This window comes from Bubalus kerabau, chromosome 15, assembly GCF_029407905.1.
Source record: "Bubalus kerabau isolate K-KA32 ecotype Philippines breed swamp buffalo chromosome 15, PCC_UOA_SB_1v2, whole genome shotgun sequence".
Lineage (NCBI taxonomy): Eukaryota > Metazoa > Chordata > Mammalia > Artiodactyla > Bovidae > Bubalus > Bubalus kerabau.
The window spans coordinates 53,795,128-53,812,624 of NC_073638.1; the positions used below are offsets into that span (position 1 = coordinate 53,795,128).

Sequence of the window (17,497 nt, forward strand, 5' to 3'; positions counted from 1 at the left end):
GGCTTCAAAATCACTGCAGATGGTGATTGCAGCCATGAAATTAAAAGATGCTTACTCCTTGGAAGGAAAGTTATGACCAACCTAGATAGCATATTCAAAAGCAGAGCTATTACTTTGCCAACAAAGGTTCGTCTAGTCAAGGCTATGGTTTTTCCAGAGGTCATATATGGATGTGAGAGTTGGACCTTGAAGAAAGCTGAGCACCGAAGAATTGATGCTTTTGAACTGTGGTGTTGGAGAAGACTCTGGAGAGTCCCTTGGACTGCAAGGAGATCTAACCAGTCCATTCTAAAGGAGATCAGTCCTGGGTGTTCATTGGAAGGACTGATGCTAAAGCTGAAACTCCAATACTTTGGCCACCTCATGCAAAATGCTGACTCATTGGAAAAGACCGTGATGCTGGGAGGGATTGGGGGCAGGAGGAGGAGGGGACGACAGAGGATGAGATGGCTGGATGGCATCACCGACTCAATAGATATGAGTTTGAGTGAACTCCGGGAGGTGGTGATGGATAGGGAGGCCTGGTGCGCTGTGACTCATGGGGTGGCAAAGAGTCAGACACGACTGAGCGACTGAACTGAACTGAACTGAAACTATCAGCTGATAAATCTTACTTCTTACAAAAAAGAAAACCAAAGCAATGTAAGAGAATTTCTACAAGTTTGCACCACATCTATCCTACAATCTACTTGTGTGTGTGCCTCATAGTCTACCTCTAGACCCACGACTGTGGAAGAACTGTCCTTATTCCTCAAACTTATACCAATGTACTAGATTCCGCTCTCTTCTTGTCTACAAGAAGATATTATTCTACAATTTCTCCACCTTCTAAGAGCAAAATCATTCTTTATATATAATACTTCAACTACTAATACTTTATTCTATCTGCTTGTTATATCCACTCATTCTCTATGTATTCAAGTATAAATTTTTTAAAATATGTTTTTTTAACCATTTGAAAGTAAGCTGACAGACAATCAGCAGCAGAACTTTAAACACTTCAGCAGTATGGATTTCTGAAAAACAATGATTTCAGATGCCCTAAAACTTACTCATTGGACCTTTTCTCTATCTACAATTACTGCCTTGGAGATCCTATGCAGTCTCATGGCTTTAAATATCATCTATATGCTGATGACTCTCAACTTATATATCTAGCATGGACTGCTGCTATGAACTGCATGCTCATAGCCAACTGCCTACCTGAACTCTAATTATTAGGATAGCTAATAGCCTTTCTACACTTAAAATGACCAAAAGCTGAAGTCATGATATTCCCTCCGAAACTGTTTCTTTATGCAGTTTCTCCTGTCTCAGTTAATGACGGTTTCTCATGCCAAAAATCTAGGGGTCATTCTTGACGACTCCTTCCCCAACATCATATATTCCATCCATCAGTATATATTCTATCGCATCAGTATATCCTGTCAGTTCTATCTTCAAATATCTAAATTTGACCACTGATCACCACACAAGTTACCACTATCCTGGGCCAAGTCATCATTATTTCTTGCTTGGAATAAAGTCTAGTTTATCCTCCTCTCTTCTCCCCTTACGCATTTTCAACAGAGCAAACAGTGACCTATGAGAAGCTACTCCTCTGCTTAAACCCTCCAATCTCATCCAGAAAGTTTTTACTTTGTGCTACATGATCTGGCCTTCTTTATCTTTCATTTTATTTTAATTTCATTTCATTTCCATATTGCTCTTTCCATCATTCTCTTTATCAGTTATATAGGATTCCTTGCTGTCTCTCAAATAAGTGTATTCCCGACTCAGTAATTTTGTATTTTCTGAGTCATCTGCCTAGGACCTTTTCTTCCTCAACATACTTGTATAGTTAACTCCCTCACTTCCTTAGCTTCTTTACTCAAAAGTCACCAGTCATCTTCTCAGGGAGGTTTTCCACTGCTATCCCATCTAATACTACAAACTTGTCCTTAACATTTCATATTCCTTTTCCCTGCTTTATTTTCAACCTTAGCATATATCACTATAAAACATGCTGTTTTTTTATTTACTTATTGCCTGGTTTATTCACTGGAATAAAATCTCCTTGAAGATTTTAGTTCACTATCCTAAGAGTAGCATCCTCTGAAATATACATGATACTCAATAAACATCTCCTGAATCAATGATTATTTGTCCATAAACCCTACATGTGAAGGATTCCAGGTAGCAATTCTAACTAGTTGTAGAACTATAAGTCACCTCAATAAAATGGTTCAAAGTTAGCTATACCAAGGTTCACAACAGTGGTTTGGATTTGTCAGAAGCACCTAGAAAGACTGGGACTTCCTAGGCTGCATGAGTGGTAAAGAACCTGCCTGCTAATGCAGGAGACACAAGAGACACAGGTTTGATCCCTGGGTGAGGAAGATCCCCTGCAGGAGGCCATCCATGGCAACCCACTCCAGTGTTCTTGCCTCGAGAATCCCCATGGACAGAGGAGCCTGGCAGGTTACAGTCCATTGGGTCCCACAGAGTCAGACATGACTGAAACAACTTAGCATGCACATACCTAGAAAGATTAATTAAAACATAGATTCAAGGGACCTACTCTGGATTAACTGAATCTGGAAGGAGGCTCAAAAACATCAAAAAATTTAAAGTTGACCACAATCCTCTATAGCCAGAATCTTAAAAGAGGGTCTAATATACCATGTTTACCAAGTGATTCTCAGGTTTGAAACATTTGTGAAGCACTGGGCTACACAGGACAAAAAGAATACTGAGCATCTAGGTGCTAAGACACTATAACAGATATATTCTGGTCTTTCCTCTAAGTTTTCATGAAAAAACTAATTGTCAAAGAAAGTGGAAAAGCATTTAACTTTAAATTGCTGTTATTAAAACTTTTTTATCTGATTACAACAGTAATTTTTAAAAGACCAATACAATAAACTCCTATATAATCCCACTCTCTTCCCAAAAATACTAGTTAAATTTCATTTATTCTTATACAGATTTGTTCCAGGCCACAGAACCATCTTATTTATTTACTTTTTAAAGACAAAGGATTCAGGTATACGCAATGATCAAGGGTTTTTAAGCTTCATGTGTAAGCCAGCAATAAATTCCTCTTTTTTTTTCTTTTTTACTGACTAGAAGAATTTCACTTATATTAATAAAATACTACTACTACTACCAGTCATTTAGACTGATTTTAATTCTTTAATATTACAAATAATGGTGCAATAATAACTCCTCTATGTTCATCTTTTCACATTTCTGTGGGTATATGGAATAAGTTATTGGAGGTAGATTTCAGTCAAAAAGTATTTTAAATACTGATGTTAAACTGTTTCTGATACAAGCAACTCCTACAGCTCAACTCCAGAAAAATAAATGACCCAATCAAAAAATGGGCCAAAGAACTAAATAGACATTTCTCCAAAGAAGACATACAGATGGCTAACAAATACATGAAAAGATGCTCAACATCACTCATTATCAGAGAAATGCAAATCAAAACCACTATGAGGTACCGTTTCACACCAGTCAGAATGGCTGTGATCCAAAAGTCTACAAGTAATAAATGCTGGAGAGGGTGTGGAGAAAAGGGAACCCTCTTACACTGTTGGTGGGAATGCAAACTAGTACAGCCACTATGGAGAACAGTGTGGAGATTCCTTAAAAAACTGGAAATAGACCTGCCTTATGATCCAGCAATCCCACTGCTGGGCATACACACTGAGGAAACCAGAAGGGAAAGAGACACGTGTACCCCAATGTTCATCGCAGCACTGTTTATAATAGCCAGGACATGGAAGCAACCTAGATGTCCATCAGCAGATGAATGGATAAGAAAGCTGTGGTACATATACACAATGGAGTATTACTCAGCCATTAAAAAGAATACATTTGAATCAGTTCTAATGAGGTGGATGAAACAGGAGCCTATTATACAGAGTGAAGTAAGCCAGAAAGAAAAACACCGATACAGTATACTAACGCATATATATGGAATTTAGAAAGATGGTAACAATAACCCTGTGTACGAGACAGCAAAAGAGACACTGATGTATAGAACAGTCTTATGGACTCTGTGAGAGAGGGAGAGGGTGGGAAGATTTGGGAGAATGGCATTGAAACATGTAAAATATCATGTATGAAACGAGTTGCCAGTCCAGGTTCGATGCACGATACTGGATGCTTGGGGCTGGTGCACTGGGACGACCCAGAGGGATGGAATGGGGAGGGAGGAGGGAGGAGGGTTCAGGATGGGGAACACATGTATACCTGTGGCAGATTCATTTTGATATTTGGCAAAACTAATACAATCATGTAAAGTTTAAAAATAAAATAAAATTAAAAAAAAAGAAAAAAAAATAAACTGTTTCTGCTAAAAATTGTATTAGTTACATTTTCAGTGTATGAGAGTTCTTATCTATTCAGACGATTGATGATACAGTGCATTATCAATCTTTTGAATAATGGCCAATCTAAAAGCATCACTACGAACAAAGCTAGTGGAGGTGATGGAATTCCAGCTGAGCTATTTCAAATCCTGAAAGATGATCCTGTGAAAGTGCTGCACTCAATATGCCAGCAAATTTGGAAAACTCAGCAGTGGCCACAGGACTGGAAAAGGTCAGTTTGCATTCCAATCCCAAAGAAAGGCAATGCCAAAGAATGCTCAAACTACTGCACAATTGCACTCATCTCACATGCTAGTAAAGTCATGCTCAAAATTCTCCAAGCCAGGCTTCAGTAATACGTGAACCGTGAACATTCAGATGTCCAAGCTGGTTTTAGAAAAGGCAGAGGAACCAGAGATCAAATTGCCAACATCTGCTGGATCATGGAAAAAGCAAGAGAGTTCCAGAAAAACATCTATTTCTGCTTTATTGACTGCCAAAGCCTTTGACTGTGTGGATCACAATAAACTGTGGAAAATTCTGAAAGAAATGGGAATACCAGACCACCTGACCTGCCTCCTGAGAAACCTTTATGCAGGTCAGGAAGCAACAGTTAGAACTGGACATGGAACAACAGACTGGTTCCAAATAGGAAAAGGAGTATGTCAAGGCTGTATATTGTCACCCTGCTTATTAACCTATATGCAGGGTACATCGTAAGAAACGCTTATGGCAGAAAGTGAAGAGGAACTAAAGAGCCTCTTGATGAAAGTGAAAGTGGAGAGTGAAAAAGTTGGCTTAAAGCTCAACATTCAGAAAACGAAGATCATGGCATCTGGTCCCATCACTCCATGGGAAATAGATGGGGAAACAGTGGAAACAGTGTCAGATTTTATTTTCTGGGGCTCCAAAATCACTGCAGATGGTGACTGCAGCCATGAAATTAAAAGACGCTTACTCCTTGGAAGGAAAGTTATGACCAACCTAGATAGCATATTGAAAAGCAGAGACATTCTTTGCCAGCAAAGGTCTGTCTAGTCAAGACTATGGTTTTTCCAGAGGTCAGGTATGGATGTGAGAGCTGGACTGTGAAGAAAGCTGAACGCCGAAGAATTGATGCTTTTGAACTGTGGTGTTGGAGAAGACTCTTGAGAGTCCCTTGGACTGCAAGGAGATCCAACCAGTCCATCCTAAAGGAGATCAGTCCTGGGTGTTCATTGGAAGGACTGATGCTGAAGCTGAAACTCCAGTACTTTGGCCGCCTCATGCGAAGAGTTGACTCGTTGGAAAAGACTCTAATGCTGGGAGGGATTGGGGGCAGGAGAAGGGGATGACAGAGGATGAGATGGCTGGATGGTATCACTGACTCGATGGACGTGAGTCTGAGTGAACTCTGGGAGTTGGTGATGGACAGGGAGGCCTGGCATGCTGCGATTCATGGGGTCGCAAAGAGTCAGACACAACTGAGCGACTGAACTGAGCTGACTGAATAGGTGAATACAATTTTTATATTTATGTATTCAAACTTATCAATCTTTCCCTTTAAGGCATTAGGATTCCATGTTATGCTTATGAAAAGCCACCTACTACCAAAGATTTTCTTTTAATGCTGTAAAAAAATTTTTTTAATTTTTTCCTCATTTAAAAATTATTTTATTGGGAATTTCAGATTAACAGATACACACTGTATGTAAAACAGATAAACACCAAGGACCTACTGTATGGCACAGGGAACTATATTCAGTATCTTATAATAACCTATAATGGAAAAGAATCTAAAAAAGGATAAATACATATATATGTATTAATATAACTGAACCATTTTTTTTCCTGAATCATTTTGCTATATACTTGAAACACTATAAATCAACTATACTTCAATTAGAAAAACAAGGCAACTGTTACATTAATAAAATAAAACAGATGAAGTAATAAATAATAAAAATAGATGAAAAAACAAAATTATTTTAATGGAATGAATAAGACTCCGATTCTTTTGTTTTTTTTTAATTAAATTTTTTTTAAGACTCTAATTCTTTTAAATGTGAAAGCTAATAGGCAATAGTCTGGCAAAAATTACTGAGAAAGAAGTTCTAAAGCAAAGGACAAATATTATCTTAAAGAAAAGTTACTATAAACATAATTTAGATAACTTTCTATATCTGTATACTCAACTATTATGCAGTAAAAGAACAGACTCTTGTATGCATCCTTTTAGATAACTCTAGCTATAAAGAGAAACAAATATATATATTATCTTTCTTTTAATAGTGAAGGTATCCTGGGACTCTCCACTACAAGAATATATATATATAAGATCTTCAAAATCTCATAGTGAAGATAAATAACGAAAATTTATATAATAGCATCGAAGTCCAAAAAAATGATTTTCATAAAGAAAAGATGAAGTCATATGCTGAATTTACTTTTAAATAAAGAAAGACTTTCTTGCCAATTCCAAATGAGGTACTGTGAGCAGAAACAGGCTTTACATTTCGTAAGTCTTTGAACATACTGTATTTCTTTATAACTTTTAAATTAACAGCAAAAGTTCATTACTGGAATTTCAATATTCAACTAATGAATAAACAGTAAAAACCTCAAATATTAAATTGTGAAGATTACTTAAAGCAGAAAGACTATCTAGTAGATCACTGAGGAATGCTAAAGGCAGATATTCAAGCCATGGGTTCTACAGTGAATGTTAATACATTTTGCATCCTGTGACTTGAATATGTCTTTGCTCATTTGACTAAGGTATCACAATCAAGCTATTCAGTTCAACCTCACAGTTTGGCTCAATCATACAATTAAAAAAAGAAAAGAAAAAAACTACACTACTGAATTATAATGAATATTTATAAGGCTAGCAAAAGAGTGTGCATTTAATCATTATGAATACTTTTTTAAAGATAGGATTTTGATTTTAAAAATATTTTGTTCTCTAACAGAATACTGCTTTTATTTATTAATATGAGGCCTAAAAAATACAAAATAGCTATCAGCTTCATGTGTAAACAATCTTGCACGAGTTATTTATATATGGGCTTACACACAAAAATAATTATTTTAAGGACTGAGTTTAATGTGTGTGGTTTTTTTTTGGCCACACTGCGGGGGGTTTGTGGGATCTTAATTTCCCAATGAGAGATTGAACCCATGTCCCTTGGCAGTGAAAGCGCAGAATTCTAATCACTGGACTATTAGGAAGTTTCCAGGACTGAGTTTACCTATTTCAGGTTCTTACATTAAAGAAAAGGGATGGGGGCATAAGATTAAGGATTAAACAAGTCTCCTTTTAAACTAACAAAAATAATAGGATTCACTAACAAAAATAATAGGCTGCTTAACAAAGAAATCAAACATTCCATATACATATGAAATCATTCCATACCTCTTGTCAGCAAGATCTGTTTTATTTCCTACTAGCATGATGATAACATCACTTCCTCTTTCTGTTCTGACATCATCAATCCATTTTGTAGTTTGCTGGAAGGAGTTAACATCTGGTATATAGGAAGGTGGACAGAGATTAGTGTTATTGCAAGTAACTTCCCAAGTGAAGGACCAAAAAAGGAAAAAAAAAAAAAAAAAAAGCACTGGAAGTTGGAAGGAGGTTGGCACATTAGAACCCACCTTTAATGTGCCTGCAACATAACTCCATTTTATCTGAGTACAAGTATCAGTGATCTAAACAAATCACAAGAATAAAATCCACAAGGTAACTTTTATAATAGTTTAAAATTTTTGTACATGACCAGATGAGTATACTATATGTAACTGAAAAAAAATATTTAAATGATGAAAGGATAGCTATGGCAGATAATATGGTGTCATGTTGCCACAATGCTCTTTTGATTACTTACACATACCAAACGTGACAAAGAAAGCATCTCCAAAAGTTCGTCAGCCAGTAAGTCCCAACACATCCACAAAATTTGTAAAGCCTTTCAATAGCTTTCAACACCACTCTGTTTGCATTGCTTATTCAGTTTGTGATCACTTTAACTTGGAGTTTATTAGTTTAATGTACCAGAATCACTTAAAACAAAACCCATCTTTTCCAGCCCTGGATTCTGAGTACTTCAAAAATTCTTACAGCAGCTAAAGAAAACAATTTGCTAATATTTTAACCACATGTGTACAAATTTCAAAGAATACACCTGGTTTTACTTGATTTGGTTAAAGTAAGCACAAACATTTTAAAGCTGCAAAACTTGTGACAGAACAATAATGAACATACATTTTTAAAACAGGTAGCAACCCAAAGAAAAGCTTCAAGAAAAGAAGGACTGCATTTGGCACCTAACCAAAATAAAAAGTTTCTGAATGCAAACCTCTAACTTATAGTTCTGCCACTGTAATTATTCTTAAGTAAATATGATTTCTGTTTGAGCAAATTTGTAAAAATGTATGCTAATATTATAGTTTATGTTTTTAAAGAAGTCCAAGATGTGCTACTATCCTGGTTTTCCTATAAATTATGGAGCACTATATGGAATGATACTTAATATTGCCTAATATATCATAAACCAATTTACAAAGACAATTTTCATCAGATAGCATTTCCCTGGCAGTCATCAAGGCTCTATTCAAAATTTACAGTCACTTAAAATGCCAAAGGCATTATTATTCAGTCTTGAGGGAAAAGAAAAAGGAAGACCATCACTTGTTTTAGTCTCCCATTTAAATGTTTTTCTTGGAGAGAAATGAAAAGTGTCACTTGTTAGCAACAAAGTAAATGAACTAGTCAGAGAATCCAGATTTCACTCAAATGAAAATGATTAACAAAAATTAAGTTTTCTCTTCTCTTCCTCTATATAGAGGATGGCTAGAAAGTAAAAGCAGAAAAAAGCTGGTTATCAGAAGCTTTTAACAGCCTCAGTAGAAGCCTTGAAGGATTTGGAAAACTTGGCAAGAGACATATATGCAGATTATTTTAAAGAAATCTGAAATCAAATTAAATAAAAAAGGAAATACTCTTCCAACCATAATTATGGTGTAGCTTAGGGATAACAGGATACTAAGAAAGCCTTGGAGAGGGTTCATAATTAAACCCAAATGAAAATTTCTGGGGCAAAAAACCCTGGCATAGTAGAAATAAGATATATTGGTACAAACAATGAAGCAAATACTCTGACCTAGATGGTGTGTGATAAGGTTTGGTATGATAAAACTCAATTTTACATGCCGGTATAGAAAACAAGCACAAAACAAGAACATGCATGCAACTAAGCTAAAGGTTGAAAGAAGATTAGAAATGCATAATTCCCCCCCCACTCACTTGTGATATCATAAACAACAACTGCCACAGTGGAGTCACGAATGTAGCTAGGAATCAAGCTCCTGAACCGCTCTTGACCTGCTGTGTCCCATAATTGCAATCGTACCTAACAATAAAATCAGTCAAACAAGCAAGAAAAATAAGAAAGGTCAACCCGTTGCAAAATACCTACTTGTGATATCGTAAACTACTACAGCTGCAGCAGAATCACGGATGTAACTGGGAATGAGGCTACGGAAACGTTCCTGACCCGCAGTATCCCACAGCTGCAGCCTGATCTGTGGGATGGGAAAAAATAAATAAAAAAAAAACAAAAAAAACAAAAAAAAAACAAACTCATACTAAAAAGAAAAAAGAAATAGTTTTTAAAGGGAGGAGGGTGGCAAGGAGGTAAAAAGGAAACTCATGCAAAAGGTGGCAGGGATGTGAGGAATGAAAACAACATAAAATTCCTTTCCTTTTTCAAAAGGGAATAATATTTAAAATTTGCTTGCTCTGAAGGTACATAACTCAAAAAAATACAAAAATAAAAAACAGCAATAGCAAAGATTTCACAGGATGAGAAGTACAGCTTCCTTTTTATCCGCCCTCTCTACAACCTCTCTTTGAATCCTATACCTTCCGGACAGCACAAGCAGACTGCTCATGTTCAAATAGTGAAAATAAAAGAGAAAAACAAAGGTAAATGTCAATGATTAGCCCCTCTGAAATGAAAATAAAATGTCTCTTTTCTCTATTGGATACAGAACACTTTGAAATTGGATCTCTGACAATTGTGCTTGTTCTCCCACACATTTATTTCTAGAACATTATATATTATCTAGCAAAAAGGAGAAATATCTTTTTACAACCCTACTTAAACGTGTCTTTACTTTCTTATTCACATCTACATTCCAGGAAGAAAAGCCTGAAAACAAGCATTAAGTTCTTTTACCATCATAAAGCAGTTTCTGTTTTCAAATTTTAAGAAATGGAATGCTATATATTAAAACATAAAGGAGAACATCCAAAAGAAAAAGACTTACAAACTTAAAGAAATGTCATTAGAGATAATGCTTTTTGGGTACAGGTCCCAAAATAATGCATTTAAGAGAGTTACTGTTTAGGTGACAAGAATCTCTTCAAAGGACAGCAGGCTAGAATACAGAATTTATATCGCACTTAAAGGGAGCAGTCCAAAAGATGGAAGACAAAAATCTAACAAGGAGATACACATTACTTTTGTCTATTCACAGTCATTTTTGTATATACCATATTCCAACAAAGCCTGGAAGTTCACAAACTGTGTGATATTCAAATGAAATGTTTGAATGGTTCAGAGTGGTACACAAAAGGTCTTTAGCAGCTCTAATTTCTTCATGAAAATATTCTTATCTCAATGCTATTTGTTATAATATTCCAAGTCAAGACAACATACTTTGTTTAACAAGCCTAGGGCTATCAGAGTATTACAAATAATGACTTTCTCTCCCCTTTGGAGTCTACTTGAGGATAAAAAATTCAAATTGCTAAGCACTATTCATTCTATAATAACAGTTTTTCTCAAGGCCTGTACACCAACTTTGGCAACTTTGCTAAGTACTCTTATGGCAACAATCACTGATTATATTTTAAGCATAATATTCTGTCCTGCAGTGTTGCAGAAAATTGCACACTGAAAACATTACTCACTGTTCGATCCTCCAAGTACATCGTTTTTGATAAAAAGTCAATACCAATTGTTGCCTATAAAACAAAACAAAGAAGTTAAAAATAGTAATAATTTAATGACAGCAGTTTAGAGTTCAAGTGGGCATTATGATTGTAGAAAAAATAATGAATATATAAATTATCATAGCCAAATAATAAATGAACAAAATTTTCAGTGATAATGGCTTTTACCTATTGAGCACTTGCTGTACATTAGAGATTCTTTTAGGCCCTTTACATGATCATCTGTAATCCTAATACATCCCTACAAAGTAGCTACCAGCATCATTATTTTTCTCTTTTTATACAAAACAATATTAGGGTTTGGAGAAGTTATGTAACTTGTCTAAGAACACACAACTTCTGCTGTGGAGTTGGGAGTAAAATTGTATCTCTAATACATAATTCTATATTCACTTGATATATATATACTTTAAAAAATCTATCTTTATATACATAATTTATAATTTCATGTATCATATATAGTTCATGTTATACATTTTATATACACTTTATACATATACTTGTGGTAAAATACACAACTGCTCTTTTAAAAAGTCTTTCAAAAAATGGTTAAGAGGGTTAAACAGTGGTTTTTGGTTCACAGCAAAACTGAGCGAAGGTTCAGAGATTCCCTTTTGTCCCTGCCCTCACATACGCAGAGCATCCCTATTATCAACATCCCCCAGCAGAGTGGTACTACATTTGTTACGAATGATGAACTTAACACTGACAGCGATGTAATTCTTTAAAGACAAGCTTTGTTTTCAAACTGTAGTAAAACAAATACAGGCTTGCCTGGAGGATCAGCAGTAAAGAATCTGCCTACCAATGCAGGAGATGAGGGTTTGATTCCTGGGTCAGAACCTGGGTCAGCAAGGTTCCCTGGAGAAGGAAAACTCACTCCAATATTTCCCAGTATGGGACTGGGAAATCCCATAGACAGGGGGGATCTTGTGGCCTATCGTCCATGGGTTTGCAAAGAGTTGGACACTATTTAGCAACTAAGCAACAATAAAAATATACACACCATAAAATATGATATTTTAACTATTTTAAGTATATAAGCAATGGCATTAATTACATTCACAACTGTATAACTGTAATATTTACAAAAGTTTTTCACCACCCCAAACAGAAATTTTGTACCCATTCAGTTCAGTTCAGTCGCTCAGTTGTGTCCGACTCTTTGCGACCCCATGAATCACAGCAGGCCAGGACTCCCTGTCCATCACCATCTCCTGGAGTTCACTCAAACTCATGTCCATCGAGTTGGTGATGCCATCCAGCCATCTCATCCTCTGTCATCCCCTTTTCCTCCTGCTTCCAATCCCTCCCAGCATCAGAATCTTTTCCAACAAGTCAACTCTTCTCATGAGGTGGCCAAAGTATTGGAGTTTCAGCTTTAGCATCATTCCTTCCAAAGAACACCCAGGACTGATCTCCTTTAGAATGGACTGGTTGGATCTCCTTGTAGTCCAAGAGACTCTCAAGAGTCTTCTCCAACACCACAGTTCAAAAGCATCAATTCTTCGGCACTCAGCTTTCTTCACAGTCCAACTCTCGCATCCATACATGACCACTGGAAAAACCACAGCCCTGACTAAACGGACCTTTGTTGGCAAAGTAACGTCTCTGCTTTTCAATATGCTATCTAGGTTGGTCATAACTTTCCTTCCAAGGAGTAAGCGTCTTTTAATTTCATGGCTGCAGTCACCATCTGCAGTGATTTTGGAGCCCAAAAAGATAAAGTCTAACACTGTTTCCATTGTTTCCCCATCTATTGTAAGCAATACCAAATTACAGTGTATGGATATACCATTTCATTCATCCACTGATGGACATTTTGGCTATTAAGAGTTCCTGTTTTCAACTCTTTTTGGTATAAAATTAGGAATAAAACTGCTGGGCCATACGGTAATTCTTTTTAACTTTGTGAGAAAAATTTCTACAGCAGTGGCACTATTTTATTTTAATTAATTAATTAATCAGTTAATTTTTCTTTATGGTCATGCTGCATGGCATGTGGGATCTTAGTTCTTAGACCAGGGTTTGAACCCGCATCTCCTGCAATGAAAGTGCAGAGTCTTAACCACTAGATCATCAAGGAAGTTCCCAGCTGCACTATTTTAAATTCTCACTAGCGATATATGGAACAACAGACTGGTTCCAAATCGGAAAAGGAGTACGTCAAGGCTGTATATTGTCACCCTGCTTATTTAACTTATATGCAGAGTACATCATGAGAAACGCTGGGCTGGAAGAAGCACAAGCTGGAATCAAGATTGCCAGGAGAAATATCAATAACCTCAGATATGCATATGACACCACCCTTATGGCAGAAAGTGAAGAGGAACTAAAAAGCCTCTTGATGAAAGTGAAAGAGGAGAGTGAAAAAGTTGGCTTAAAGCTCAACATTCAGAAAACTAAGATCATGGCATCCAGTACCATCACTTTATGGCAAATAGATGGGGAAACAGTGGAAATGGTGGCTGACTTTATTTTTGGGGGCTCCAAAATCACCACAGATGGTGACTGCAGCCATGAAATTAAAAGACGCTTACTCCTTGGAAGGAAAGTTATGACCAACCTAGATAGCATATTCAAAAGCAGAGACATTACTTTGCCAACAAAGGTCTGTCTAGTCAAGGCTATGGTTTTTCCTGTGGTCATGTATGGATGTGAGAGTTGGACTGTGAATAAAGCTGAGCACCGAAGGATTGATGCTTTTGAACTGTGGTGTTGGGGAAGACGCTTCGGAGTCCCCTGGACTGCAAGGAGGTCCAACCAGTCCATCCTAAAGGAGATCAGTCCTGGGTGTTCATTGGAAGGACTGATGTTGAAGCTGAAACTCCAATATTATGGCCACCTGATGCGAAGAGCTGACTCACTGGAAAAGATCCTGATGTTGGGAAAGATTGAAGGCAGGAGGAAAAGGGGATGACAGAGGATGAGATGGTTAGATGGCATCACCGTCTCAATGGACATGAGTTTGGGTAAACTCCGGGAGTTGGTGATGGACAGGGAGGCCTGGCATGCTGTGGTTCATAGGGTCGCAAAGAGTCGGACACGACTGAACGACTGAACTGAACTGGGTTAGATCCTGGGTCCAGGAAGATTTCACATGTTGCAGAGCAGCTAAGCCTGTGCACCACAACTACTGAGCCTGTGTGCCACAACTACTGAAGCCTGTGTGTCCTAGAGCCTGCACTCCACAAGAGAAGCCACTGTGTTGAGAAGTCTGTGCACAACACCTCAATGAAGAGCAGCCCCCTTTCTCCGCAACTAGAGAAGGCCTGCGCAAAGCAATGAAGACCCAGTGCAGCCAAAAATTTTTTTTTGTCATTTTGTTATTGGTTTGTACAAGTTTCTACATATTCTTGGTATTAAACCCTTATCAGATATATAACTTTCAAATATTTCTCCCTATTCTGTAGGTTGGGCCTGGTGTCTCTGCTGAAAATCAATTGTGTGTGTGCTTACATACATACATACATACATATATGGATATATATATATGGATATATATATATATGTGGATTCTCTATCCTATTCCATGGGGCTTTCCAGGTGATGCTAGTAGTAAAGACTCTGCCTACCAATGCAGGATACATAAGAGACACAGGTTTGATCCCTGGGTCAGGAACATCCCCTGGAGAAGGAAATGGCAAGCCACTCCAGTATGCTTGCCAGGAGAATCCCATGGACAGAGGAGCCTGGTGGGCTACAGTCCATGGGGTTGCAAAGAATCAGACACGACTGATCCTACTCCATTGTGTCTATATGCCATTACCACCTTGTTTTAACTACTGTAGCTTTGTAGGAAATTCCCAAATTGGGAACTGTGAGTCCTCCAACTTTTTCATATTTTTCAGTAATGTCTTGGCTATTGCAAATTATGATTAATCTCTTCATGTCTACAAAAAAAGGCATGGGGATTTTGAAAAGGATTGCAATGAATTTGCAGCTTGCTTTGAGTAGTTAGTATTGACATCTTTTTTTCCAAAGAGATTCATTTTATTTTATATTTATTTATTTTTTGGCTGTGCTGGGTCTTCACTGCTGCACAGTCTTTTCTCTAGTTGCAGACAGTGGGGGCTACTCTCTGTTGTGGTGCATGGGCTTCTCATTTTGTGGTAGCTTCTCTTGTTGAGGAGCTCAAGCTCTAGGTCATTCGGGCTTCAGTAGTTGCGGTGTGTGGGCTCAGCACTTGTGGTTCCTGGGCTCTAGAGCACAGGCTCAACAGTTGTGGCTCACCTCCATGGCACGAGGGATCTTCCCAGACCAGGAATCAAACCCGTGTCTCCTATATTGGCAGGTGGATTCTTAACCACCTGGGATGTCTCTTCATTTAATTAGGTCTTCTTTTATTTTTTTGAGTAGTTTTGTAGGTTTCAATTTCCCACAGACTTATATTTTAAACAACAAAAGCAGCTTCCTCCTTTATCCCAAACTATGTGACTAACATATAACCTAGTACTAATTCTACCTTATGACATTCAACTTGAGAATTATATCCCACTCTTTCATATGGGGATGGGCTTATAAACTTGAATTACTATGCAAGAGAATCTAATTGACAAACCCCAGGAAAGTACAGGAGTGGCATGGCTGCATTTAAGAAATCTGACTAGTAGAACCTCATTTACTCAGACAGTGTGGCAGAGGTAGTTAACTACCTACACAAATATCCATCTACTCCTTCTTCCTTACTAACACAATCAAACATTTATTTAAATCCATACTTTTCCCATTTGAAAAACTACATTTTCCAGCCTTCTTTGAACTTTAAATAAATGGGGTTAACTCAGTTGGGAGATAGATTCTTATTTTTTCCCCCTTTCATCCTTCTTCCTTCTTGAAGTAGATACCAAGGTTGGAATCCAGGAATCATTCAGTAACCATGAGGCAAAATTCAATATGGAAATCATAAATTAGATTAGGCTAGACAGAAAATAGAAGTTTTGGTCCTGGATGACCATGGAGTTGCCGCACTAGCTCTGAAACACACTACCTTTACACATCTTTTACATGAAAAGAAAAAAATTTCTCATGTCACTTATCAATGTTATTTTGTGTTTGTTATAAACAGCTGAAAGTAATTTTTTTTGAAAGTAATTTTTAATGGCTATAAATAGAAACAAGTATTTTCACATCTCACAGTCAAGATATAAATGTTTTTACAATTAGTACAAAGTCAGACTTTACAACAGTCCCCCCCTTCCACTATACTATCCAAGTTTTGGGGCATCATTTATACCACTGAACTCATAAAGATCAAAACTAATTTGAAAAATAGCCTGCTGTTGCTCTTTTTTTTTAGTTAATTTTATTTCAAGCTGAGCTACTACAGAAAAGAAGTTGATCAGTTATGAGAATTAAGCCAACAGTAGGAAGAACAGAAATGAGATGGCTGGGAAACTAAGCATTATCAACTATTTCAGCATCTTCAATGCTACTGATGTGGAACTAATTCAAACTTTCATAAAGCACAGATGAGACCTTAGTGCAGTCTTTTGCTCACCTCTTTAGAGAAATGCAAAAAGCAATCATTACAGAAGAAATTAGAAGAGAGAATTCTTTCATGTACCTTAATTTACATTTACGTATTATTTTAAATGTTAACTAATTCATGGATATTGGGGGAGTGTCTACTCTGCAAAAAAAAAAAAAAGAGAAAAAAATTAAACTACTTTTATAGGAGCTTACAAATCAAGACCGAACAACAGCTTATCCAAATATATCGGTGTCAAGGTGATAACTTCCATTTGTTTATTTTATTTGGATGCTCTTCACTCAGAAAGGTGCTTATTTATCCCAACAGCTAATTTATGAAACATTGCGGATATAAGTTACAATTCTGTCTGACTTTGTATATAGTGGTTTGTCCCCTGTCCTGATGCCAGAGAAGCTAGAAACCCATAAACATGATTTTCACACGGGGAATGTATTTTACCCAGTTACAAAAGTAACTTGGTGAAGAAAACAAGTTTTGTTCTGTACAAAGCAATGATAATCAGCTTCCTTCTGTGGTTCAAACACACATAAAGTTCTGTTGCCTGGTTGCTGCCTTCTCAAGCAAGAGAAAATAGAGAAGGAGTTGAAAGATGCAATGACTAAAGAAAGAAAAGAGTAGATAAGTTAAAGAATCTAAAATTAACAG

General features: G+C 36.9%; 1 protein-coding gene across 3 annotated transcripts in view; it reads right to left on the bottom strand.

Moving 5' to 3' along the window:
* Positions 1-17,497, bottom strand: part of RAB6A (RAB6A, member RAS oncogene family) — a 92,035-nt gene that overhangs the window by 24,615 nt on the left and 49,923 nt on the right. For 2 of the 3 annotated variants that reach the window (XM_055549051.1, XM_055549050.1), the window contains exons 3-5: positions 11,317-11,370; positions 9,646-9,751; positions 7,756-7,867 (exon numbers count right to left, since the gene is read on the bottom strand). In XM_055549051.1, coding sequence (XP_055405026.1) covers positions 7,756-7,867; positions 9,646-9,751; positions 11,317-11,370 — 272 coding nt within the window. Of the gene's footprint in view, positions 1-7,755; positions 7,868-9,645; positions 9,752-9,817; positions 9,924-11,316; positions 11,371-17,497 lie in introns of all 3 variants that reach the window. The other variant, XM_055549052.1, reaches the window with a different exon arrangement.